The 25,741-nt window shown below is 49.2% G+C and overlaps 1 protein-coding gene across 15 annotated transcripts in view; it reads left to right on the top strand.

The window, feature by feature from the left end:
* PLEKHA6 (pleckstrin homology domain containing A6) overlaps positions 1 to 25,741 on the top strand; it is a 161,790-nt gene that overhangs the window by 80,726 nt on the left and 55,323 nt on the right. For 13 of the 15 annotated variants that reach the window (XM_021677204.2, XM_021677199.2, XM_021677197.2 and 10 more), the window contains one exon: positions 24,996 to 25,076. In XM_021677204.2, coding sequence (XP_021532879.2) covers positions 24,996 to 25,076 — 81 coding nt within the window. Of the gene's footprint in view, positions 1 to 20,312; positions 20,415 to 21,437; positions 22,835 to 24,995; positions 25,077 to 25,741 lie in introns of those variants that run through there. The other 2 variants (XM_064360266.1, XM_021677201.2) reach the window with 2 other exon arrangements.

Raw genomic sequence — 25,741 nt, 5'->3', positions numbered from 1 at the left:
TGTTGCCAGCTCCCTCTTAAACATCCCAGGAGCTCTTCCACACTGGGTGGTAGGAAGCTCATCTGCTTTCTCTGACCCTCCTCTTTCTTCCTGTCCTCTCAGATGGCCTGGACTCTAGGCTGGTCATGGTCTCCCATTACCCTTTTCTGCTGTCTTCAGACAAAATTCCCAGTGTTTTCCCTTCTTCCTCCTGTTCTTTTTCTTTCCTTGTCTTCCTCATGTCAACCATGTGTGCAAAGACTAGATGGAGACTTTAGGTCCTCCAGAAGTCATCTTGTTCCTTCTTCTGGGATTAATTTGTGACTTCTAGCTATAAGTTACTGACTACTCAAAGCAGCTTAAGCTCCAGAGGGGATTTAATTATATGGGTACGGGAGTGTCTCTCAGAGCTCAAGGTAAAAGAAATGGCTGGACCACAGGAATGGACTAACAGCAAAAGCTGAATGCCACAGGTGTGCTCTTTGCCCCTCTCTGTGTGCTGGCTTGTTTTTTTCTCTCACTGCAGAGAAGCCTTCCAGCTTCCTGGTCAGTCTACAGGAAAGAAAAGATGGAAAAGCAGCTCCTTCCTCTGCACATCACCAACAGAGTTGCCTGGAGAAGGGCTGATCTCTTTTTTCTCTCCTTCTCAGTTCCCAGCCCTGGGGAGGGATCTTGGCTGAGCTGAGATCAGGTGGCTACCCCATGCAACCATAAGAGTGAGTAGGTTTCAGGAACATGGTTATTTCTGCTGTAACCGTGGATCTAGGGATGGGGCCGGTTTCTAGAAAGGGGTTAGGACTTCCTATTGCATATCGGCCCTTCTTGGACCTCTAAGCCTAGGGGAGTCTGGCCTGGGGAGTGTACACACCCTGACTCCTCTCGATTGGCTCTTCTCCTGCCTGGCATGAGGACTAGCAAGGGCTAGCAAGGAGCAGGGCAGTCTGACTGACTGAACCTGGGCATGGCTGTGTGTCACTGCCATTCCCATGCACAGAAAAGACCTGGAACCTGGACCTTGAAGGCCATTCATCCCTCACCCTCCCCTCAGGCACCACTCTATCCTTTTAGTAAAGTCTGTCATAAATGATTGGGTTGTTCCATTTGACACTAGAGAGTCGACATCTAAAAGTCTCACTGTTGGAAAGCTCATCACTGTTTCTAAATTCAGTCTTTCCTAATGTAACTAAGTCCATCCATTGTCTCTCACTCATCTGGGGCTCATGAGAAAGACCGAGGCCCATCATCTTGCTTAGGTTAAGATTGAATTAGTGAATATGAAACTATTTTTGCATGAGAAGGCAGGGACTTGGGCCAGGCTCTATGGGATTTGGAAGCATTTTTGACTGACTGCTGCCCTTCATGGAAGTGAACCCCTGAGGAGAAGAGACACACATTTGACTACTTGTAGAAATGGCCAAGAGCACTCCTCTGGATCCTTCTTTCCCAGCTACAGGCTCCATGGGACCAGAGCCAACTGTGAACCATGCGAAAGGTGTGGAGGTTCAGGCAAGTCAAGGGGCAGAGATGTGAGGAGTAGGGGGAAGACAACAAAGGGGTCCTAGACCAAGATGCTGTCTTCTCTCTATCACCCACATCGATGGGCAGTCAAAACCTGCAAAGAACCCTAAATCCTTTTGATCCCTGATAAGAAACAGCTCATAGTTAGCAATGTAGAAGGGAGCAAATTTCCGTTCCTGTGTTTCTGGTGGTTCCACAAGCTGGGATGTTGAGATGATGATAACCACGAACACATAACGGGCATTGTTTCAAGCATTTTATGTGTATTAAGTTACTTAATCCTCACAATACAAATGAAGTAGAAGCTTTTACCCAACCCCCATGTTGCCAATGAAGAAACTGAGGCATAGAGAGACTGAATAACTTGTCCAAAGTCCCATTGCTAGTATGGAGTAGAATCAGGATTCAAATCCAGGCAGTGTGGTTTGCCGGCCATGCTTCCTTTTCTCGCTGATGGATTGGGGAAGCAGACAGTTCTACCCCGGGTAAACCACAGAAAACCCCATCTGATGTCAGTTTCTCCAGGCCAGAGACCTTGTCCTTTCTAAGGACAAGGCCTTAGATGTGCTAAGGCCCAGTGCCTTACACCCAGTAGAAGTTCTTATTGGAAAGAGGGAAATTAAAACGAGAAGAGGATTAGTCTTTGCCTTGAGACTTTCCAATAAGAGAAATTTACATTTAGACATTCCTGTATCCATGTATTTTCCTATCAAAGGTAGTGTTTAGGAGTTAAATGTCCCATCACAGACCAATGTTAGAGCCAGGAGATTTTTCTTTATGGGAAGAAGGATATGTGAGTTTGTGACTTTCTCCATTAGATTTGATCTTTGTTGCTACTCTTGTCACTAAATTCTTTCCTTTCTCTCCCCATGGAGCTGGTAGTTGAAAAAAAGGAATCTGGAGGAATGGGTAGGGTGGCTCTCTGGTTACGGTGGTAATAGCCGTGTTCCTAAAGCTGACCTCCTTTCTTTGGGTTAAATTGGATAAGCTTTCCATGGTGCTGCAGGCTTTTTCTTTCTGCTCCCCATTCACTCTGTGATCCCTCAAACCTCTCATTTCCATCCATGCTTTCTGCAGACACACAGTACTGAGGCTGGAAGGAGCTGGAGAGGCACAGGCAGGCCCCACTCTCTGCTCTGTGAGTAGTGTGTGGGAGGAGGCTGGAGAACTGAGCACTTCTCTCTGATGCTGCCTGACTCTCTTGGAGCCAGTGAGGTGGGGGTGTCTCTGAGTGAAGCAAGGGGAGGGCCTGGAGGGGCCCAGGAGCTGGACTATTTCTGTAACACAGAGCACATCTGCAGCCAGCCACAGAGAAGGTCAAACTCTGGGCGCAGGGCTGGAATGCAAGGGGCCAGGCAGCTGGGGGGAGCTGTGGTTTCACCCTTTCTGGCAGCTTAGAGGGCCGCGGCAATGCCCTTTGGGGAAGGTGGGGCTGCCCACAGCAAAGTGGGTGGAGTGGGGAGGGACTCCGCCCTGATAGATGGTGATGGTGCAGAGAATTGGAGAGGGTAGAGGAGGGCGTGCAAAATCCAAATGCCCATCACAGGTGGTAGAGAGGAATTTAATTCAAGGTGTGAGGGCTTTAATTCATGCTCTCTGCCACACACACACACACACACACACACACACACACACACACTTAGGCAAAGTACTGTGTGAGAGGAAAGAGAAATACTGCTGAGGCAGGAACAAGGAGGCCACAGAAACACACGCATGTAAGTGTGCGCCAGTGTTCGGAAGTCCACATGGGGTGGGGGCACACTTGCACTGGCCCCTTCCAAAGCTCTGTCTAACACACAGATTTGTTTTGTGGTCGTTTTCTTCATCAGGACCACACCCCTCCCACCACAAACTGTATATATATAAACTCCAGGCTTCCTGAAACCCGAATCTGTCGCTGCACCCATGGCACTGACACAACCCCCGGTTCCTTGGTCCCCTGCCTGCACGGTCACGAAGCCCCTTGCTCTGCACGCGTGCACCCCGTAGCTTCTATGCCTTACCTCGTCCTCCAGCATGCGTGTGTGTGATTTGGGGCTTCTTGAGTTTCCGTTTATAGTTAGAAAATTGCCCTGCTCTGGCTCTGGCTTTGTGACAGAAGGCTCGTGTTGGCTCAGTCTGACTGCTGCTTGACCTTTGGCCACCCTGCCCTTGGCCTGGCCTGCTCTGGCCACCTAGACGCATGATCTGCTGGTTTGTTTTCCTTCTCGGGCTGTGGGTCCTCCTCAGCTGAATCTAAGCTTCTAAAATGGGGTGAGCGTTTCAGATGAGCAGTCAGCCTTTGGAAGGAGCGCTTCCCAAGGTAAGCAGCTCTTTTGTCCTATCGTTTGCTCTGGGAGCGATGAGATTCCCTCTCTCACGTCCAGTGGGCCCCAAGGGAACAAGGACTTGCTGTGCGCGCTTACTGTTGGATGTGCGCGGCATAAGCAGTAGACTTGGCTTTTTTGTTGTCGTTGTTGTTTTCTGGAGATGGAGTCTCACTCTGTTGCCCAGGCTGGAGTGCAGTGGCACAATCTCGGTTCACTGCAACCTCCGCCTCCCAGATTCAAGCGATCCTCCTGCCTCAGTCTCATGAGTAGTTGGCACTACAGGCATGTGCCACCACGCCCAGCTACTTTTTGTATTTTTAGTAGAAATGGGGTTTCATCATGTTGGCCAGGCTGGTCTTGAACTCCTGGCCTCAGGTGATCCACCTGCCTTGGCCTCTCAAGGTGCTGGGATTATAGGTGTAAGCCAGCACAACCGGCCTAGAACTGGGTCTTCTTAGTCAACTATTTCTGTCCAGTAATGTTGATCCTTAGAATGGACATGCTTTTCAACTATGACACACACAAAGGCCCACCTCCCAGTTCAAGTTATGCTAGGAACAGACCTCCCTCACATTTGAGATTCTCAGATGTTAATTATTCTGGCTCCTAAGCACAGGGGAGAGGGTGCTATCTTGAAGGATAACTTCTTTAGGAACAAATTATTAAGCATCCATCTGTATGTGTCAAAGTGCTGAGGGGTTTTATAGTCAAGATTGAGCCATTGTCTCCTAAGGATAAATAGTCCAAGATAGAGGCAGACAGATAATAATGATTATTGGCATTTATTGAACATTTATTAAGTGCCAGGAACTTTCATACATTTTTTATGGGTATAATCTTATTGACTCCTCTGACAAGCCCATGAAGAAGGTCCATATATTATCCCCTTTTCACAGATGGGGGAATGAAAGCACAGAGAGGGTAAGTCCCTCACCCAGAGTCCCTTAGGTAGTCACTGGTGGAGCCAGGATCGGAACTGGGACAGTCTGACTCCAGAGCCAAAAATCTCAAGGCTAATGCCGATTCAACTCAATACAAATAAACGAAAGGATTAGCTGGTAGGATGATGCATGAGAAGGGAATTTCAAGTTGCACAACTAACATAAAGTGGGAAGAGAGCTGGCTTTGGGCTGCGTCCTGGGCTCTAATCCCAGTTCTCTCACTTCCTAACTGTGTAGCCTTGGGCTAATAACCTGACCTCTCAGGTTCTTCCTTGGTAACAGCAGGACAGCAATACCTATCTCTGGGGGTTAAGCAGAGAATTCGCTAGCATCATGGCTTGAGTAGGTGTTAATTTCCTTCTTCTTTCTGTGCCAGTTGTGAAGTTTTCCTGGGAGGGTGAGGGGTAATTTGGGAATTCAAGCTTAATTCTTATTTCAAGAAGAAATGTCCAACCAGCCCTCTAATACCCTATCTTCTGGACAAGACTTCCTGCCATTGCCACTTCCTCCATGTCCTCTTGGGACTGCCTGGAATTGGAGGAGAGATGGGCTGGAGAGAGAGAAGAGTTTGGCTTAATGCAGCTGTCAAGCAGCTGTCACCCTCTGGCCACTCTTTCTTTGCCTTCTTTCTTTTCCTTTTAAAAACAAGGACATTCTCTTGCATAACCACAGTATAATGAACAGGCTCGGGAAACTTCATCATGTCGATACAATTGTATTATCTAATATTCAGTCCATATTGAAATTTCACCAGTTGTTCTAATAAGGTCGTTAGAACCCAATTCAGGATCATGCCTCTTTCCTCCCCCTTAGTCTGGAAAGTCCCTCAGACTTTCTCCATGTTCATGCATTGAAGTTTTCTTAAAGAGCACAGGGTCCTCTCTGGGACTTCCTGAGCCCTGTCCCGTGTTTTCTCATCGCTGAGCAGGACTGGCTTGGGTAAGGTGATTAAGATACTCCCCTTCGGTGCAAAATGTAAGAGCTTGTCAAAAAACTTGGTAGTCAAGATAAATAACATCTCAATGTAATATTTTTAAAAATCAAAATCAATGCAGACATTTCACGAAGAACAAAACAGTAACATCTGAAACAAAGACGGGATCCCAAACAGCGCCACTTTCAGCCACATTGGAGGCTGAGGCAAAAGGGAAAATCCAGTCATACTGGTCCTGTCTTTATTTGAAATGTTGATATTTCATCACAGGTTTTTAATGTTAATTTTTATTTCAAAAATGTTGCATTAAAATAAGTCTTGATTGGCTAGGCATGGTGGCTCACACTTGCAATCCCAGCACTTTGGGAGGCCGAGGTGGCCAGGAGTTTGGGATCAGCCTGGCCAACATGGTGAAACCCCATCTCTACCGAAAATACAAAAAGTAGCCAGATGTGGTGACACAAGCCTATAGTCCCAGCTACTCAGGAGGCTGAGGCAGGAGAATCACTCAAACCTGGAGGGCGGAGGTTGCAGTGAGCCCATATCACACCACTGCACTCCAGCCTGGGCAACAAAGCGAGACTCCATCTCAAAAAAATAAGTCTCGATTACTGAGTTTTTGGATGCCCCGAAACTTTGTGCCCCTCCCCTGCCCCCACAGGGTAGGCTTTCTCCCTCTCATCCCACCCTCAGAGCAAGTTGGGGGAGAGAGGTAGGGCTCCAGGTCAGGCAGAGGAAGGTTAGGGGACAGAGAAGAGGTGGAGGGGAGGGTACAGAGGCCTGGAACGCAGCCCTGTGTCTGTCTGGGAGCTCTCTAACAGCTTCCAGCTGCTTCCACAGCCTCCAGACTTCCGCCTTGGGAGTGGCCTTTGGTTTTTTTTTCCCCCTCTCCACATCAAATGTGTGATCTAATTAGACTTTCCATCCCTCAGTCTTCCCTGTCTTGCAGTACTCCCCTTAGCTGACCTGTTCCGACCCTGTTTCCTTCCATCCCAGGAGCCCCTCAGGTGCTGTCACTGGTGCAATCTGGGAGCATCTGCCCAGTGCTAGGTGAGCATCGCAAGCCAGGGGGAGGGACACAGGCGGGAGTCAGCCAGGGCGAGGGACACAGACGGGCATCAGCCAGGGTGAGGGACACGGGTGGGCATCAGCCAGGGTGAGGCATCAGCCAGGGCGAGGGACACAGGCGGGTGTCAGCCAGGGCGAGGGACCCGGGTGGGCATCAGCCAGGGCGAGGGACACAGGCGGGCATCAGCCAGGGCGAGGGACACAGACTAGCGTCAACCAGGGCGAGGGACATAGGTGGGCATCAGCCAGGGTGAGGGACACAGGTGGGCATCCAGGCCAGGGCAGCTCCTTGTGCCCTGAGGAAAGAGCTTCTGACTGAGGTTAACAGACCCCGAAGTTAGCCTTGCCTCAGGTATATGAGGTGGGTAATCTCAGCCACCACTTCCGGCTTCAGGAGTTTTGTTTTGTAAAATGAGGGTGGTACTAACACTTTTCTGCCTACTTCATAAGACCATAAAATAACCAAATGGGATAATGATGAGAGTGCTTTGTAAACCGTAAAGGATTTTGATACTTTCCCTTCTGTCGTAGAACAAATAATCCTTTATTTTGATTAAAACCGCATTCAGGTCTGCCGCATTATTTGATCTAAATCCATGAGAAGAGAAGGGGTGGATTCAGGACCCATGTTCATCTCTGCCTGTAACCAGCATTTCTGTCAGACTAAAGCAGGTCATTAGGAAACCCTGCCCATTCCCACCCTCATTCCATCACCATGTGAAACAATGGCTGTGCCCAACAATAAGAGTCGTTGTTTTAATGTCTCAATTGAAGGCTTTTCTTTTTTACAGATTTATTGAGGTACATGATAAATTGTATGTATTTAAAGGGTAAAATTAGGTGCATTTTGGGAAACCATACCCACAATTGAGATAATTAACATCTATGTATCACTCCCGTTTCTTCCTGCCTCTTTGTAATCCCTCCCTCCACCCTGGCCCCAGGCAACACTGTTCTGTTTTCTGTCACTATAGATTAGTTTGCATTTTTAAGAATCTTGTATAATGGAATCACACAGTATACACTTGCATTCAGGAAAGCCTGGCTCCTTTTATTCCATGTAACTATTTTATTTTAACATTCATCCATTGTGCTGCATATTTCAATAATTCATTTCTTTTTATTGCTGAGTAGTACTCTGTTGTATGCACGTAACACATACGTTGTACTCATGTCTTCTTGGACATTTGAGTTGTTTGTAGTTTGGGGCTATCACAAAGCTGCTGTGAACATTTGTGTACAAGTCATTGTGTGGACATACAGTTTCATTTTTGTGGGGATAAATGCCTAGAAGTGAAGTCAATGGCTTGTATGATGGATGGATGTTTAAACTCTTTAAGAAACTGGGAAACTTTTCTAAAGCAGGATGTACCATTTCTATTCTTACCAGCAGTATATGAGCATTCCCATTCCTCTACATTCTTGCCAGTGCTTGATATGGTTAGTTCCTTAATTTTAGCTATTCTAGTGGGTATGGGTAGAGATAGCTCATAGTAGTTCAATTTGCATTTCCTTGATGACTAATGATGTGTCTTTTATGTACCTTATTTGACATTTGTATATCTTCTTTGGTGTTATTTGCCATATATGTATATATAATTTTTTTTTTGAGACGGACTTTCCCTCTTGTTGCCCGGGCTGGAGTGCAATGGTGCGAGCTTGGCTCGTTGCACCCTCTGCCTCCCAGGTTCAAGCAATTCTCCTGCATCACCCTCCCAAGTAGCTGAGATTACAGGTGCCCACGAACACGCCTGGCTAATTTTGTATTTTTAGTAGAGATGGGGTTTCTCCATGTTGGTCAGGCTGGTCTTGAACTCCTGACCTCAGGTGATCCACCCGTGTCGTCTTCTGTTGTTTGCTATCTTAATACTAAGTTGTGAGAGTTCTTCATAGGTTTTAGAAAAAAGTCCTGTCTATTATATATTTTCTCTCTGTTTATGGCTTATCTTTTCGTTTTGGTAACAATGTCTTTTTTTTTTTTTTTTTTTTTTGAGACAGGGTCTTGCTCTGTCACCCAGGCTGGAGTGCAATGGTACAATCTCAGCTCACTGCAACCTCCCCTTCCTGGATTCAAGCAATTCTCTTGACTTAGCGTCCTGAGTTGCTGGGATTACAGGTGCGCGACACCTGTTTTGTATTTTCAGGAGAGATGGGATTGTACTATGTTAGCTGGGCTGGTCTTGAACTCCTGACCTCAGGTGATCTGCCCACCTTGGCCTCTGAAAGTGCTGGGATTACAGGCATGAGCCACTAAGCCTGGCCTGTAACAGTATCTGCTGGGATTACAGGCATGAGCCACTAAGCCTGGCCTGTAACAGTATCTTTTGAAGAACAAACTTTTAAATTCTGATGAAGTTCAATTTATTGATTTTTCTTGTTAGTTCGTGTGTTTTATGTCATGTTTAAGACATATTTGCCAAATGCAAAGTCACTAAGATTTTCTCCTCTGTTTTCTTCTAGAAACCTTGTAGTTATGTCTCTGGTCCATTTTGAGTTAAGTTTTTAATGATAGGGTTAAGGTTGTTTATTTATTTGTTCAGTATCATACCAATACAGCGCCATGCATTGAAAAGGCTGTCATTCTCTGCTGCATTGCCTTTATACCTTTGTCAAAAACCAATTGACCAAAACGTGTGGATTTATTTCTGAACTCGCTGTTCTGTTCCATTCATCTATACATGCGTCTTTATGCCAACACTACATTGTCTTGATAACTGTAGCTTTATAATAAGTCTTGAAGTCAGGTGGTATAAATCCTCCAAAGTTATTCTTTTTCAGAGCTTTTGGGTCTTCTGGGTCCTTTGAATTCCCATGTGAATGTTAGAATCAGCTTGTCAACTTTACAAAGATCTGCTAGGGTTTTGGTTGGGAATGTGTTGTATCCATAGAAAAACATAGGGAGAGTTGACAGTTTAACAGTATTGAGTCTCCTGATCCATGAAAACAGTACTTTTCTCCTTTTATTTGGAGTTTATTTATTTCAGCAATGTTTATAGTTTTCACTGTATAGGTCTTGCACATCCTTTGTCAAATTTATCCCTTAATTTTACACTATTATAAGTGGTATTTTGAATTTTCCTTTTTTCATTGTTTGTGGCCAGTATATAGAAATACAACTGATTTTTCTATATAGACTTTTCATCCTGAGCCTCTCCTCCCCTGCTTTGAAAAATTCAATTTAAAAGAGCAGGAACCCGAAAGTACCAAGGGACAGGGCGTTTGCATGACATGGGAAACATTTACGACGGCTGGAAAAACACGAGCATCTTTCTGCTGTAAGTCAGTGGATCATTTCAGCAGCAGCCCTAAAGTCGCTGTGACTGTAAAGGGTAGGAAGGAGGGGTGGTGTGGTAAATTCTGACCCTACACGAGTAGAACACCTCAAGATCTCTGGGGCATTCTTGTAGGTGAATGGAGCAAGTGGGAATGCATTGCAGCCCCTTTAAGGAACGGAGCCAGCCAGCCACTGGCCACGAGGAAGGCAGCCCAGGAGATAAGATAAGGCCCCCTGGCAAGTTTAAAGCAGGGTCCTGAGCTGCAGTGGCTGCGCTACTGATAGGCAAACAGGAACCAGGGTGATAAGGAGGAGGTGCCAGCTACTAAATCCGGGCTGGCAAGAGGAGGAGCAGGCAAATCACTCCTCTGGGGACTGAAAAGAGAGGCGGCTATTAATTGTGGGTGTGTAGGGAGAGGGCACTTGTATTCTCTGTATAGTCCATATATGATCATGGTAAAAAAGAAAACTCCTATTGGGCTGTACTTAAAGGCACTCCATTGTGGTTTTTTTGTTTTTTTGAGACAGAGTTTTACTTTCGTTGCCCAGGCTCACTGCAACCTCCCCCTCCCAGGTTCAAACGATTCTCCTGCTTCAGCCTCCTGAGTCGCTGGGATTACAGGCATGCACTACCACACCTGGCTAATTTTATATTTTTAGTAGAGACAGAGTTTCTCCATGTTGGTCAGGCTGGTCTTGAACTCCCGACCTCAAGTGATCTGCCCACCTCAGCCCCCTAAAGTGCTGGGATTACAGTCATGAGCCACCACGCTTGGCCTAAAGGCACTCTGTTTTATGTGGAGTAAATGCTCAATAAATATAGGCTTATTGAGTTCCTTATGCTCTATTGAGATGCTCTGATATGGGGTTTAGAGACTACCTGATTTCTTCCTCAAACCAGGAAAATCCTGGCAAGGACTTTCTCTCACAAGCCTGGCACTGCTCATTTGCACACATCTGCATAGATTTGCATGTGTCCTACTTGTAGATACTTTTAGATTTCCCCCAAATCGGTTGCCTGTTTTTAAAGGGATAAAGAGGGGATTTATCTCTTCTCGTTCTTGCTCACCTTTCATCTGTATCCTCCAAAGATGCAAAAATAATTTCTGCAACTTCGAACTATAAGCAATACTTGTGGTTGCGTAGTTTATGCAGATAAAGCAATTCTTTGCCAGATGATGTGTTTCTCCTCTTAATTTCTATTATAATTCCTAGTTCTGCTCTCTAAACTTCTGAGTGGGACAGAGAGATATTAAAGTAAAAAAACAAACAAACCCTCTAGCTGAACAGCCAGAGGCTCAAATTGCTTAGAAAGCTTCAAGGATTAGTTCAGTCTACCTGGACAGAGCACTTAGACGCAGTTCTATGGGTCGGAAGACCACCTTCCCACCACTTCCCATCCCAGGGCTAGGGATGCTGGGGCTATCTTTGTCTGCTCTCCTTCCTCCAGGAATAAATAAAAATATCATCCCTCCCCCAGATCCCAGCTCCTCTATTGGCCCGCCAGGCAAATATTTCATAATGTGGGCTCATCCGATTGGGAATCGTGCCAGAGCCAAGAGCCTCAGGTTGCGAGTGTGCTCCAATCAGGCGGGGCCGCCTGGGTGGGACTAGAGGGCTCTCCTTCTCCACATGGGAGGTGGTGGCATTATTCAGGTGGATGGCATCAAGGTGGGAGTTGCTACTTTCTCAGGGCAGAGTGGAGGGGACAGGGCTGTCCATCAGCCCGCTCCGGCTGGGGCAACCCAGCACTGAAGGGGTTAAGGCCAGCCAGCATGTGTGGCTGTTAATGATTGCTACCCACCAGGGACCTGGCGAATATTAAAGGAAAACCTTCTCCCTATTCCTGAGTGTGAAAGGAGTCAGGGCTAGAGGCAGCAGAGGGAACAGCAAAGAGCCGGTGAGTAAGTGGTTATCTGTCTGGTCTATGTTTGTCTGGGTGACTCTGGAGCAGAAAAGGAAGCACTGAATATATATACCCATTCCATCAGCTTGAGACGGCTTTTGTTACCAGATACAAACTCTCAGCTTGGGGCAGATTCCAGTATCATTACTATTTATTAGAGGGAAATGTTTAGAATTGTCTTAGTCTAAGGGAGTGAACTACTTGGCGCAGAAGCCAGAGATACAAACCATTGTCTGTGCTGATGTCAAGACAATGGTTTTGTGTGGCCACCCTGAACACAGAGCTGGAGCCGCTACTCTTCCTCCCTCTCTCTGAGCTATTGTCTCCAGAGAGGGGCTCCGTAGCTCTGGGCAGAGGCAGCATGGGCCTCTCTTGTGGACCGATTTCCTGGGATGGGGCCGTGCAAGGAAGGCAGAGGGGACAGAGCCACAGGAGACTGGCATGGCTGTGCTCCTTTTACTTACAGAGTCAGGTGTGGTGAGATGTAGGGTAAGACAGAGCCCGACGGGGGTGGGTGCAGAGAGCTAGGGGGAGAACGCTTCACTCATTAAGAAGACAAGGCTGTCATTTGAGAGCAAAACTGAAATCCAGAAAGAAAGAGAACCTACCTTTTGCATTTAGATTTCTGTTGCCCCCATTCCCTCAACTTCCCCTTCAGGTCCCTCAACCCTTCACCCTCCAAACCATGTGTGCTCTTTGACCCTGCCACCTTCTCATGACAGTTTTGTGCAGGGAGGTGTGGACAAGAATTCCTTGACTTGGAGGAGGTGGTGGATGCACTGGCTTTTCTCAGCTGATGCTATCTCTCTGTGTATGTACTCACGAATGCCCACGTGACTGAAAAAAAAGAGGGAGACTGTCACTAAGAAGGAAGTGCTGACTTTACCCCCTCCCGCCCCTAGCTAGGAGCCCTTTTGTTCCCTTGCCTCTTTCTTGGGAGGAAGGACTTTGGATGACATAGTGATGTTAGGCTGGACGTAGGGAGGGACTCGGGGCCCTGGAGAGCCTGCTGGGTAGGAGCAGGGTGCTTCCTCTGCCAGTCTTGAAGGCAGATTTGAGCGATAAGGTAAACCCAACCCCCTGGTGGCTTTCAGTTGTGGTGCTTCCTCCCGCTGGGCTGCCCATGGGCAAACAGAAACCGGGCACAATAGGGGGGAGGTGCCAGCCACTAGACCCAGCAGGGTGAGAGCAGAAGCAGCCAAGTTTCTGGGCATTTGAGGCCAAGAAAGAGGGGGAAGTAGAGTACAGGAGAGGAACGGGGAGACTTGTCGTGTTCTGCCTCATATTACTAGTCAGCCACAAATGCAACCAGCCAACCTCCATCCTTCCACTCCCTGGACAAGTAGAGCAGGATTGTTATTCCCAGGCAAGGGGGCTTCACGGGAATGCAACCTGTGCCCCACATGCTTGGTTTAATGCTCTGATGTTGCTGTCTGGAAATCCTTAAGTTTTGCACAAGGGGTCCTGCAAATTGTGCAGCTGGTCCCATTCCCAGGCCTAGCCAGAAGTTGCAGCTGCAGAATAGTTGCTCATAGACTCTGACAGGTGTAGGCAGGCTCACCTCTTACTCAGGTGTCACTTCCCGAGGCCGGCTTCTGTCCTGGCTGACACCTGTGCTGCATCCCTTTCCCTTTCCCCCTCTCTGTCCCCCTCCTAGGGCATCCTTGTCACAGCCTCCATGCCCAGTCTTTCTTCAAGGCTGCTGTGTGGCAGGACAGGGGCGGGAACAGCAGTGTCCCTTGTCTGACTGCCTCCCTGCCTCCCTTCTCAGGCCTTCTCTTTTCCTTATCTGGGATGTAGCCAGAAGGTTCTCTAGGCTGGGTCTAGGTCTAGGAGCACCTCTTCTGTTCCTCTGAGATTGTCTTCCCTTCCCTCTGTAAGCCCCAGTTATCTATGGACGTTCTCTGGCACCTGCTTCTTGTGATGTTTGCTTAGGAACAGGTTGTTTTCCTGTGATTTCCACAGGATCCAGGTCTGGATGGGTGCAGGGTGGGGAAGGGGAGGTGCAGGGAAGGAAGAATCCCAAGCCTGCTGTCCTTGGTGGTAGATCCTCTCCCCTGTCCCTCTCATGCCAGCTCCTCCTGCTCTGGACCAAATGGCCCCACAGAAGGCCGCCCTTTCCTTCTCCTCCCTCCGGCATCAGCTAGAGGTTGGCCAATCCAGGAAGGAAAAGGAAAGCAGGAAGGAGAAGCAGGTCTCCGGTGTCTCTCGCCTCCTCCTCAACTCTCCTCCTTCTCCAGCTCTCCTCTCCCCGCCTCCGTCAGCTGCTGGATGACTTTTCCCAGTGTTTCCCACCAGGCCAGTGCTGTTTGTAATGACACTTTAAAACCCTGCAGAGAAGTCTTAATGCATGTGATTTAAAAACAATGAGCCTGGCCAACATGGTGAGACTGTGTGTCACTAAAAATACAACAAATTAGCCAAGCGTGGTGGCCCGTGCCTGAAGTTCCAGCTACTCAAGAGAGTGAGGTGGGAGAATTGTTTGAGCTCAGGGAGCAGAGGCTGCAGTGAGCTGGGATCGCACCACTGAATTCCAGTCTGGGCTGCAGAACAAGAACCTGTCTCAAAACAACAACAACAACAAAAAAAAAAACCACGGAAAACTACGTATTGTCCAGATTAATTTCGAGTGAACTTTGGAATGTATCATTTTTTACTTTTTCTTGTTGACAGCAGATTTTCCTTTTTTTTAAAGACAGAGTCTCACTCTGTTGCCAGGCTGGAGTGCAGTGGTGCGATCTCAGCTCACTACAAACTCCGCCTCCCGGGTTCATGCCATTCTCCTGTCTCAGCCTCCCTGGGACTACAGACGTGCACCACTATGCCCAGTTACTTTTTGTATTTTTAGTAGAGACAGGGTTTCACCAAGGACGGTCTCGATTTCTTGACCTCATGATCCACCTGCCTCAGCCTCCCAAAGTACTGGGATTACAGGCGTGAGCCACTGTGCCTGGCTGATCTTCCTTTCTTTTTAGCTTAGCTTAGCTTAGGACTAAGAGGGAACTTGTATTTACTGAAGGCACTGAGCTCGTATCCGCTGGTGGAAGATGATCTGACTTAGAAGCGCATCTCATAGAATTCAAAACTATTAGAACTGGAATGTGGCTTAGAGCACCTCTAGCCTTGTGCTGTCCAACAGAATGTTCTGCAACAATGGAATGTGCTGTGACTATTCTGTCCCATATGGTAACCACTAGCTCCTGTGGCTCCCGAGACACAATGACATGTGGCTAGTGTAACTGAGGAACTAAAATTTTAATTTTATTTAATTTTAATTATTCAAAATTTGAACAGCTACATATGGCTAGAGGCTATCAACTTGATGCCAATTTAGGATGGTGCTATTTTATTCCCTTATTTTATTAATGATTATAACATTAGCCACTTAGTAAGCAACTGTTATGTGCCAAGCATTCTTCTAGAGGTTTTACATTTGGGATCTTAGTTAGTCCTCCCAGCAACCCCAGTATCATTATATGTTGCAGGTGAGGAAACTGAGACCCAGAAAGGTACAGTGACTCAGTAGTGGTCAGTTATGAAGACTGCTGACACTGAGACCACCAGCCTTACCCTTTTCCTTAAGGACAATCCACACAGTGTCCATTCCTTGCCATCACATGCCAGCTTTTTTCACAACTCTCCAAGTCCCTTTCCAAATCTCCCTCTTCCTCTCGGGGACGTCAGGGGAACTCACAAAGGATCGTCTCAGTCCACAGCACGTGCTCTCCTAGGCACAGTCGTTTTCCGGCTGGTTCCACGGGTGGCCCTTGTTCCTAGGCTCCCTCTGGATCCCCCAGCAGCAGGCAGCAGTGCACAGGGAGATCGTTGTGCCCTCAGCCCTTGGCAAGCTCCCCAAGTACATGGGAAGTTCCAGACTCCTTGCTCCTGGCAAAAGGAGGTGTTTAAAATTTCCCACAATCCACCTGCATCCAGCTTACCTCATTACTCCCAGTCTGAGAGAAAAGATCAGCTGAGCCCTCCTGGGGGTGGGGAGCCGGGGGCAGAATGGGTCTCCCTGGGCGGGTGAGAAGCAAAACTAAACTAGAGCCTGCTGTTGCCCCCCAACCCTCGCCATGCTGCCCCCCAGGCGGGAGGCTCCTGCTCCCCAGCTCTAGCCCGTTCACTGCTCTAGCAGTGTACTCCGCTTCCCCGGGCAAGGCTTCTGCTTTGTAGACTCTTATCATAGTCTGGCTGGCCAATAGGGAGGGGAGGGACAGGAGGGAACATGAGGCAGATGCAACATGCACACTGGTCCCCACGAGAGGGATTTGAGGCTGAGCTCCTGCTCCTTCAGCCGCTATTCAGCCTCCCAACTGGAACAGCACGTGCCCCTCCTGCAGGCTCTGGTGAGCTGGCTGGCCTGCTCTACAACTGCTCCATCAAACTCAAAGTTATTCAGTTCCCCTGTGTTTGAGGTGCTGGGCAGGGCACAGCAATAAAGGCCAGGCTGTGGACAGCGTGTGTGTGGCTGCCCTTCCATGCCCCCGCATCCAGGCAGCTGTTGTCAGACTGACGTTTGTGGGCAGCCCCCAGCCCACGTCACACACAGTCCCCAGACCTGTAGCCCACAGATGTTATCAGTGAAAGGGTTTGCAGCTTTCATACTGTGCTCTTGGAGCAGACCTTGAAAAGCTGGCATCTCCTGCTGAAACATGAACCTCTCTCCTGCTTTCCGGGATGAGGATCTCAAATTGGGTGCATAGCAGGGACAGAAAGAAGGAAGCCCAAGGAGACTCCCGTCTGATCTATCCTGTCACTATAGCTGGAACAATGTACCTCAGCTTCCCTGACTCTGAAATGGGCCTTCCTTGCCTCCCTCCCAGCATAAGGAACAGAGACGGCATGAGTTTTCTTTTTCCCTTTGCTCCACACGCCTTCAGAGCATCATAAGCTTTCTTCCTCTGCTGTCTGGTCCGGTGGGAAATTTTTGTAGTTTGCTGAACAAGGCTTCATTCAATACCATTGTATTACTGTCAAAATGAGAAAACTAAGGCACCAGACAGCTTGATTCTCAAATTGCTGGATTGGGAACCAAGAAGGCACTGGTAGCTTTTGAGGATGGGGAAGGAGAGGGATCAGCCAGCTTCACAACTCTCCAAACTAAGTAAAATTCCTTTTGTGGGGTGGGGCAGGGTGGGGTCGCTACTCTCCGTAGGACACCAGAAGCAGATCTGCTGAGTTAGGGATGCAGAGACATGGTTCTGGTGACCTTCCGCAGACCCGGCGGCCGACAGCTGGGCTGCCTCAGCCTCTGAAGGGCAGGGGTTTGAGATTCAACTCAGAGCTGGAAGCGGGGGAGTGTAATTAATTACTGCCCGCCCTGTTACCCCTTGGGATTCGTTCCACATTGCTGGCTGTCAGGAGAAGGCAACTTGGAGGCGAGGGGGGCTGGAGCCTTTTTTCTCTGCTTCTGTCTGGCTTAGCTACTGAGGGAAGTCTGAGAGGAGGAAAACCCAGAGCTGTAGGCAGCTGCTTCTCCTTTGAATTCCCCCTCTCTTTAGAAGGGAACAAAACAAGAGCACACAGCACAAGGAGCCTGAGGAGCTCCAGGGGGCTGGGTCACCCTAGTTCTCCAAGTTGGTCGGGGTGAAGGAGAAAGTGCCGCCCAGCCTGCCCATGGGTAGAGTGGTAGAACCGCAGCTCCCCACAATTGGAAGACACTTCAGTGTTGAGGCAATTAAGGCCTGGCTGTACCCAGCAGTGATATTCAATAATTCATCAGCCAGAAAGGACGCTGGCCTGAAGTTTTGGAGGGCCCTGTGGGGCCAGGCATTAACTCTTTACTCTCTGGATCATGGAGATGTGAGGAGGCCTCAGGCCCTGGCCCAGAGGTGGGGCAGGGACACTTGGGGGACTTGGGGGAGCAGCTCCTCCGTCACCAACATGGAAGGGCTTCAGTATTTGAATCACTGGCACGGTTACACTATCTACTCTGGTTGTCTTTATTTTTCAGAAGACAAATGGGATTCCATAAAGTAAGACAACCAGTTCAAAGATGAACCAAGCTAGGGTGGGAGATCAGAATGAAGTTCCTGCGTGATCTCCGTGTTTTCTGTCCTGCACACACACGAGCTTGAACCCGTTACCCTGACTGAAGTACCCCGTGCCCTCCTGCCCTCAGCCTGCCAACTTAGGGCTTCCTACCTCCTCTCATAGGAATCAGGGACCACCCAGGCCCAGAGCAGGGGCTGGGAGATACTACAGTGAGAGAATGGGGGAAGGTACAGAGCCTGGGCTGGAAGGGAGGAAAAATCCTGGACCTGGCCCCCTGATTTGTGATTTCCCTCCCTTGTCCACGAAGCCCTCTCTTCTATCTTCCATTTGTAGTGGGAGCTGAGCTCAGGTAGAACCCCTGCAGCCTTCCATAACTAGTCATAACAGGTTTTGGGATGGGGCTGGGTTTGTGGTGAGGATGGGCAGAGTTAAGCAGGAAAGGGAGCAGCATGGGGCTTGTCTCCTAGACATGCAGCCCAGTAGCTTAGGATATTCCAACAAACTTGCTTGGGGTAGGGAGGTGCCGTCTTCTTTCCCCTTTGGAAATAACTGTGGCATCCAAGCGGGGAACGAGCAAGGGCAGAGAAGAAAGGAGAGAGCCAGTGCAAGGCTGGGCGGCAGCCACTGGCAGCTGCTCCCGGCACCCGGAGAACTGGTGTTTTGACCTCCAAGGAGCACATGGAGGAGAGACAGTGGATGTTGATGTTTTTAGAGATTGGGGGTCTCACTCTGTTGTTTTTTAGAGACGGGGGTCTTGCACCTCAGGTTGGGGTGCAGTGGTGCGATCATAGTTCACTGCAGTCTTGATCTCCTGGGCTCAAGTGATCCTCCTGCCTCTGCCTCTGAGTAGCTGGGACTACAGATATGTGCCACCACGCCTGGCTAAGGCAGTGTTGTTTGGAGGGGCTCCTTCCCACCTGCAAATACCTGGAGGTGCTGCCAGGGCCTGACCCCCTTTGACCTCTTCTTTCTGTGGCAGCAACAGGTAGGAAGCAGAGGGCCTTTGATGAGAAGTTGGTTGGGAAAGTGTATTTTCTCCTGGAAATGGCAGAGGGAGCTTCGGGAATCAGATGCATGAAGATGGCTGGAAACATAAACTGAGTTGGTTTTTAATTGGGACAGGATGCTGGAGCAGATAAGCCTCCTTGAAAATAATGATGAGATCCAGAGAGGGAGGTGCAGAGCAGGAGCCAACCCTCTCCCCACCCTCCCCTCCTCTGTGGCAGCAGAAATCCTCCCTGGAGCAGGGACAGTTTCGACTTGGAATTTGCTATCTGGAGAAAGAAGAAAGTGGGAGGGATGGGACCCCTTTCCACTTGCTTTGCATGCAAACCTCTCTCCACCTAATGAGCTGTAATGCTGGAAGCCAAGACGCCCTCAGGATGGGGAAGCCAGGCTGGGCTAATTCCTTGTCAGCAGATTCTCAGGAGCTATGGAAATGAAGCAGCTTGGTATACAGCAGATAATCAAGAGAGGCCCAGTGGGTGGAAGGAATGGAGTATTTCTCTAGTCGTTCAATATTGATCACAGTGGGAGTCCCGGGCGTTCAGCCTGGGGGTGTGAGTGCACTTGTGCGCATGTGTGAACATGCATGCCTGCAGAAGAGTGTGAAACTTGGGTTAATTTTGTCACTCTTGACAGTGTAGTGCCAGGTATACTGCACGTGGATGTGACTCTCCAGGGGGACGCTTGGAGATGGAGCAGTGTGGAGTTATCTCTGTGTGAGGTGCTGTAGGGCGAGGCTGTCTCTTGAACTACAGGAAAGCTTTAAGTAGGTGCAGAGACAAAGGCCTGGAAAATGGAGAGGATCTGCTTCTTTTCCTTCTAATGTATTGGTCTCGGGACTTCCAGAGTGCCTGCCCCTGCCACTCCCAGCCCCTGCCCCATACACAGTCTTCCTAAGCCCTGGACTATGTGTTTTTCATGTTTTTGCTCCTGCATCTGGCATATTTCTTAATTTGTTTTTAAGTAGAATGATCATAGCCATGATCTCTTGTGCATAAGATGGTCTACATTTTTGAAAGTTTACAGCTATTATTTCATAGAGTTAATATATGTGCTGGTGAAGCGAACACTGTTATTTCATATAGGTAGAAGGTACCTCATTTACACACTAGAAAACGAAGGGCCCATGACATGAAGTCACGTTGCTAACTCAGGCTGGATCTTGGACTGCATGTCTGGCCCTGCCATGCTTGTTTCCATTGATGACACTGCCTTCAGGGCCAGCCTCATAGTGGTTAAGTGACCACCTACTGGACTGCCCTGGAGTTTAGGGCTGCTTCTGCCTCCCCAACACAATCCCCTGTACCGCCTGAGATTTTCCCTTCTCTTGGGCAGGATTTGAGAGATCCATTTGGATATGTATTCTTGGATTCATAATCATGTGTACTTGACAAATGGAAGCCTTTTGACATCCCAAAAGGAAAGAGAGAGGAAGGAGAACGCGGATTACCTCTGCTTGTTTCCCTTTTTAACGTCCTGCCTCTTCTAAGTTCTTCTTGGTGTGTAACTAAAATGAAAATCTGCCATACCGTGCAGTTTATTGGCAAAGGGAAAGAGCCCCCGCTAGACATTCTGTGTGCAGACTTAATTCCGAGGATTTCAGAGCTCCCGATGAGCAGGGGAAGCCCCTGAGCCTTCCTTCGTTCCTACTCCCTCATGCTATCTTTACAGGGCATAGGAGAAGTAATTTAACTTGCAGCTTAAGCAAAGGCTGTGGGAGGCCCCTGAGCCCAGCTTGAAGAGAAAGGGGATATTTTTGCCTTCTAGAGGAAGAAAGCTCATTTTCCCAAAGCACCCCTACCCCCTCCTCCTTCTGTGCAGATGAGCTTAATTTTCTTCCCCTCCTACTGCAGGTGGATCAAAGCCAGGCTACATATTCAGTGGGGAGCTAGGGAGGGAAGCTGAGTGAGGGGGCGAGGGGGCAGAAGCAGAGCTTCTCTCATGGAGAGGAAGTAATTAATTTGAAGAGAGAGCTAAGATAGGGAAGCCCTTGGTGATAGAATGTCAACCCCCAAATGCAGGTGGTTAAAAATTAAGTCAGGGCTGGAGAATTTCTTTTATTCATTGATTCAACAAATATTTATTGAGCACATATTATGCACGGGCAGGAACCTCAAGCAGGCATCAGGAGAGGGCCCAAGAAACTGGATTAGGGACAGGGAGAGGATGCGATCTGAAAACTGAGGCCTCCTGTCACCAGGATAAATCATTTGCCAAAGTCCCAGGAAATAGCTGAATATATTGACCTTCTGGATTTAAGATTAAGCTGTTTAAATATGAGCAGCGGTTGACCCCAGTTATATCTTACCAGCTTGTCTCATTATGGGTTAAATAATAATGTTGTCCATTTGTTTTTCCATTCACATTATTCCCTGATCACATTATTCCCTGATCAAGTTCTGTGCTCAATCCAAAAAATTAGATTAGCCCCTTCCTTTCAGTGTCTGCTGTGACATCACAGAATTGCCATGGCAACAGACTGTGATGTCAGCAGACTGCCTGGTGCTGCTAAAAAGAACCATATTGGTCAAAAAAGGAATCTGTCATGTGAAGACAAAATGGAATAATATAGAAAGCCAGAGGACCTGAAATGTGATATCAAAAAGAACATCTTGGCAGGATAAGATAGCAGTGGGTCTGGAGCCTCCTTTGCTAGAACTCTTTACAGAAAAGCGAAGAACTTAATGAGGATTGATTGGAGAACAGTCTTGCCTAGAAGCAGGGGGATGGCAGCAATGACCTTCGGAAGGCCCTTGCAGTCCAAGGATCCTAAGACATGAAGGACGTTAGGAAAGGGGAGCTCTGACCATCTTTAGCCGCTGGAGAATTCAGGGGAATTAACAGTGATGCAAACCTCCTTGCCGCTAGGCAGATCTGTCAGTCACCAGCTGGAATGCATCATCTCGTGTCTGGGAAGATTTTCAGCCATAAACACACGATGACCCCCTCTCAAGCCCCATTTGCTGCCCACTTCCTCGCAAGCCTTGGGAGGAAGCTCTCTAATATTGCCTGAGCAGCCTCATCCTAGCCACCAGCTCTGGTTCCACAACGTCCACGCCCATCTGGTCGACTTGCCACACACGGAGGGAAAGCAACCCAGTGCTGTCGGAGAGGAGCATGTCAGGGACAGGGGCAGAGGAGCTTCATTCATTATGCTCCCGTCCACACAGAAGAAGGCTGGGCAGGCTGACAGAAGAGAAGGAGACCTGCTCAATCAATCTCAGCTTCTCAGCAGCGGCAGCAGTAACAGCAGATGAATCTGGAGCTTCATTTAACCCTTATGCCCACAGGATCTGAAGGATCTCTGAGAAGCAAGTTGATTTTCAGCTCAGGAGCCTGTGTTGTGGGTTGGGAATTGGGGAGGCAGGAGGACTGTCTCCCTGCAGGTCGGGCTGGCATGAGTTTCTGCCGTGCAGATGGGAACGCAGCCCCAGACTCCTTCGCCCGCCCAGCCACTCTGCGTCCTTAGCTCAGCGAGGTCGGACTACCTGGGAGTGCTACACCTGCTCTGTAGCACTCTCCATTTCAGCATTTTCTCCTTGGGGAGCTAAACGGGGAGGATATCATCCCCTCCTTGTTTATTCTGCCTCCAGTCCTCTGACCAGTAGCATTCTGGCCGAATCCCAGGAAGTCACAGGCCTACTGGGGCACCTGGGCGACCCCTACCACCACCCAAGGAGAGTGCCCTCCTGGTTCTCCAGGGCCAGAGCCAGGAGGAGGGGGAACTGCTGGAGTCTCTGCCACCGATCGCTCTGCATCTTTGCCACAGCCTTACGCGTTGGACCGGAGGACTTACTTCTCAGAGGCATGGTAGGAGCGGGGTGGTCGGCGGGTCCTCTGAGGCTGCCAACCTGGGGACAGAGCTGCCAAAAAGATGTTGAAGTTTCGGGCTGATCGACGGGTCAGGTAGGGTTTTCTTCCACGGATCATGAGCCAAGTTAAGTCAGAGCAAGCTGAGACGGCAGCTCATCCTGCTTGGATCCGGGGGCTTCAGAGTGAGGGGTCTGCTTGAGATGACCTGGAGAAGGAAGCAGAGTTAGGTCAATGGTTGCTGCATTGCAGTGCTCATGAAGGGGAAGCTATTTTGAAATTGGTAGTGCCGGGATAGAATGAGGACGTCATTTGTAGGGGTTGCTGGGTAGGAAAGTCTGGGGCAGGGAGAGATGTGCCATTCCCTAGAAGTCTTGTGATGGTTGGCAGCAGACTGTGTGACTGTGTGTGTGTCTCTGTGTGTGTGTGTGTGTCTGTGCCAGTGCCTGCAGGGAAGATTTCAGCAGTTACCATCGGGAGCATGCAGAGCAGAAGGAGACTGGAGGGTTGGGGCAGGGGGCAGGGGGCAGGTGCCCTGCGCCACTAGGAAAAAGCAGACAACTTGACACCACACAGGACACCTTAGTTGCCACAGACTGCTTGCCCCCCCAGGCCCCCAGAGGGGACAGATTCAGGGGCAGACAGGGGTAACCAGAAACAGCTACCGTTCCTTGCAAAGACTCCCTGTGACGAAGTTGAGGAGCATGTTCTTGTTGGACCTGGGAGGGAGGTGGGAATAAAGTTTGGGAAATAGGGAGTGGCCGATCAATGTGCTAGACTCAGAACCCAGGCCTGGCGGACACGTGCACGATTTTGGGTCCTGGCTGGCAAGCCTGGGCTGCAAAGCCCAGATTTCCACATAGACTGTAGGCACTGCCTGCTGTGTTTTTATCTTCCTGCATGTCTTTGGATTAGATCTGAGCATGATTGCTTTGGAAGCTGAAAAAGCACTCTTTGATATTATCTTTAGCTTTAGCAGACTGCCACAGGGCTAGGATGTGTTCTGGGCTATTGAAAGGGGGTCCCCAAAAGGTTATTTTCCTTCTCTGATGCAACTGAAGGGACTAAGCTAAGATCTCCTTCCTCTGCTGCTGCCTGACCTGCCACTTGTCAAGCAGAGCCAGCCCTCTGCTGTGGGTGTGCTTCAGTGGCCCAGTCTCCGTGGCCTCTGTCCTAGTGCCTGCTCCTTGCAGTAGACTGGCACCGACTCTGGGTTCTCTCTCAAGAGGGATGGGCGAAGAGGACCTTAACACATCGAGTCTCCCCACTGGCTGGATGGTCGAATCTCCACTGCTACATTCTTGCCAAGTAGTCGCTGCCTACAGAATCGATCTCAGTGGTTGCTATTGTGGCTTAGACCCCCTGCATCAGCTCCTCTGTGTTCTCTCTGCTGCCTTCCTCCCCATCTCCCCTGAGAGCCTCCTGGGAACGGTCCTGACACTCAGTCAGCTGGAGAGCCACAGCAGGGCTTCCCAAGGAGCCTCCACAATGCTGCTCCCCATCTGCCTCTGCACCTACCCCCCTTCCCCCGACCCCTGGTTCCTGCTCCCTTCTGCTTCCTGGCAGGCCATCCTCACAACACCCTACACCACTCCTGGCCACAGCATCCCTGAATGAGATCGGACTGTTGAGCCAGCACTGACCTTCATGCCCGACAGCCCCTGAGGTCTCAGCGACATCAAGCAGCCCTTAGACAGGAGATCCTGGACTTAGGGGATGGGTGTGTCCAAGCCCAAGCTCAAGAATGGAGTTTTTCAAGCTCTCATTTCCTTTTAAGAAAGAGACAGAGCATAAAGCAGGAGGAGGAGGAGTCCAAGGTCACAAGAAAGTTTTTTCAGCAAATAATAAGGGAGCATTTTTTTTCTGCGGCGCACTGGCAGGCGCCGTTCCCGGGAGAGAACCTGCCATGCGTGAGGTCCTGATGTGCTGAATTGGCTGCTGGAACCCCTCTTCCCCACCCTTAGGATCACCACTGAAAGAGTTCAGTGTGGCTTATGTCCAGCCTCAGAGATCTCTAGTAAGTCGTTAGCACTGACTGGTGAGAGGGGACCAGGCTTCGTTTCTTCCTTTCCCACTCCCTGCCCCCAGCCTCATCTGGATGTCAGACCAGGCCTCCCATGGATCCCACTGGAGGACAGAGGCACAAGCTCCTTACATGGTCACCTGTCCCTGTCACCACCCAGGGTCTATCTACCCGTTGACTTTTGTCTCTGCCTTCTTCATCTTTGCCACAACGTCTCTTTTTTCCCCTCTACAGCCACAATGAAAGACGGAACACATTTCTACACCCAGTGACTGGCCAGGTCCCAGAGGAAAACAAAAAATTTGACTTGAAAATGTAAGTTTGCCCCCTCCTTGCTGTTTGGCCTTTCTGTCCTTAACCACTACCATCCCGCTGCCTCCTTGCAGCTGGGAAGCAGAAGGCAACGGGGAGGGAAGGAAAGCAGAAGGGCTTTGCAGGCACCCACCTCAGTTCTGAGGACTGGAAGCATCTGAGACCCATCTGGCTTGACACCCTCATCCACTTTTCCTAGGGTCTAGCAGAAGCCAGGTTGGTGCACCCCGCCGGTTGAACTGATGGAATAGAAGACAGGTGTGAGGCTGGCATAGCACTCAGGGGGACTTTGAGGGAAGCGCTGAGAAAATCTGATATGGTCATGAGAGCCAAATGCTAATTCCTCTCACTGTGGATTCTGGCTCACCGAATGAAAGGAGGGAAAAAAGAGAAGAGGCTAATTAATTCACTCTCATAGGCCACTAGGCTCTTGTGTCTTTTAAAGTAGAGGAAAAGGTTCTACTTATTATTATTTATTTTAAAAGTCCAGGGTCTAGACTTTGAAAATAAATGTTCAGAGCTAGGAACAAGTGGCTTGTGCCTGTAACCCCAGCACTTTGGGAGGCTAAGGTGAGAGGATCACTTGAGTCCAGGAGTTTAAGACCAGCCTGGGCAAAAGAGTGAGACCCCGTCTCTCTTAAGAAAAAAAAAATAGCTAGGCATGGTGG

The sequence above is a fragment of the Aotus nancymaae genome, unplaced genomic scaffold (assembly GCF_030222135.1).
Source record: "Aotus nancymaae isolate 86718 unplaced genomic scaffold, 86718_ANA_hifiasm-v0.15.2.pri h1tg000039l, whole genome shotgun sequence".
Taxonomy (NCBI): Eukaryota; Metazoa; Chordata; class Mammalia; order Primates; family Aotidae; genus Aotus; species Aotus nancymaae.
Note: the sequence above shows the minus strand (reverse complement) of the source record. Positions and strands in the feature narration are given on the sequence as shown.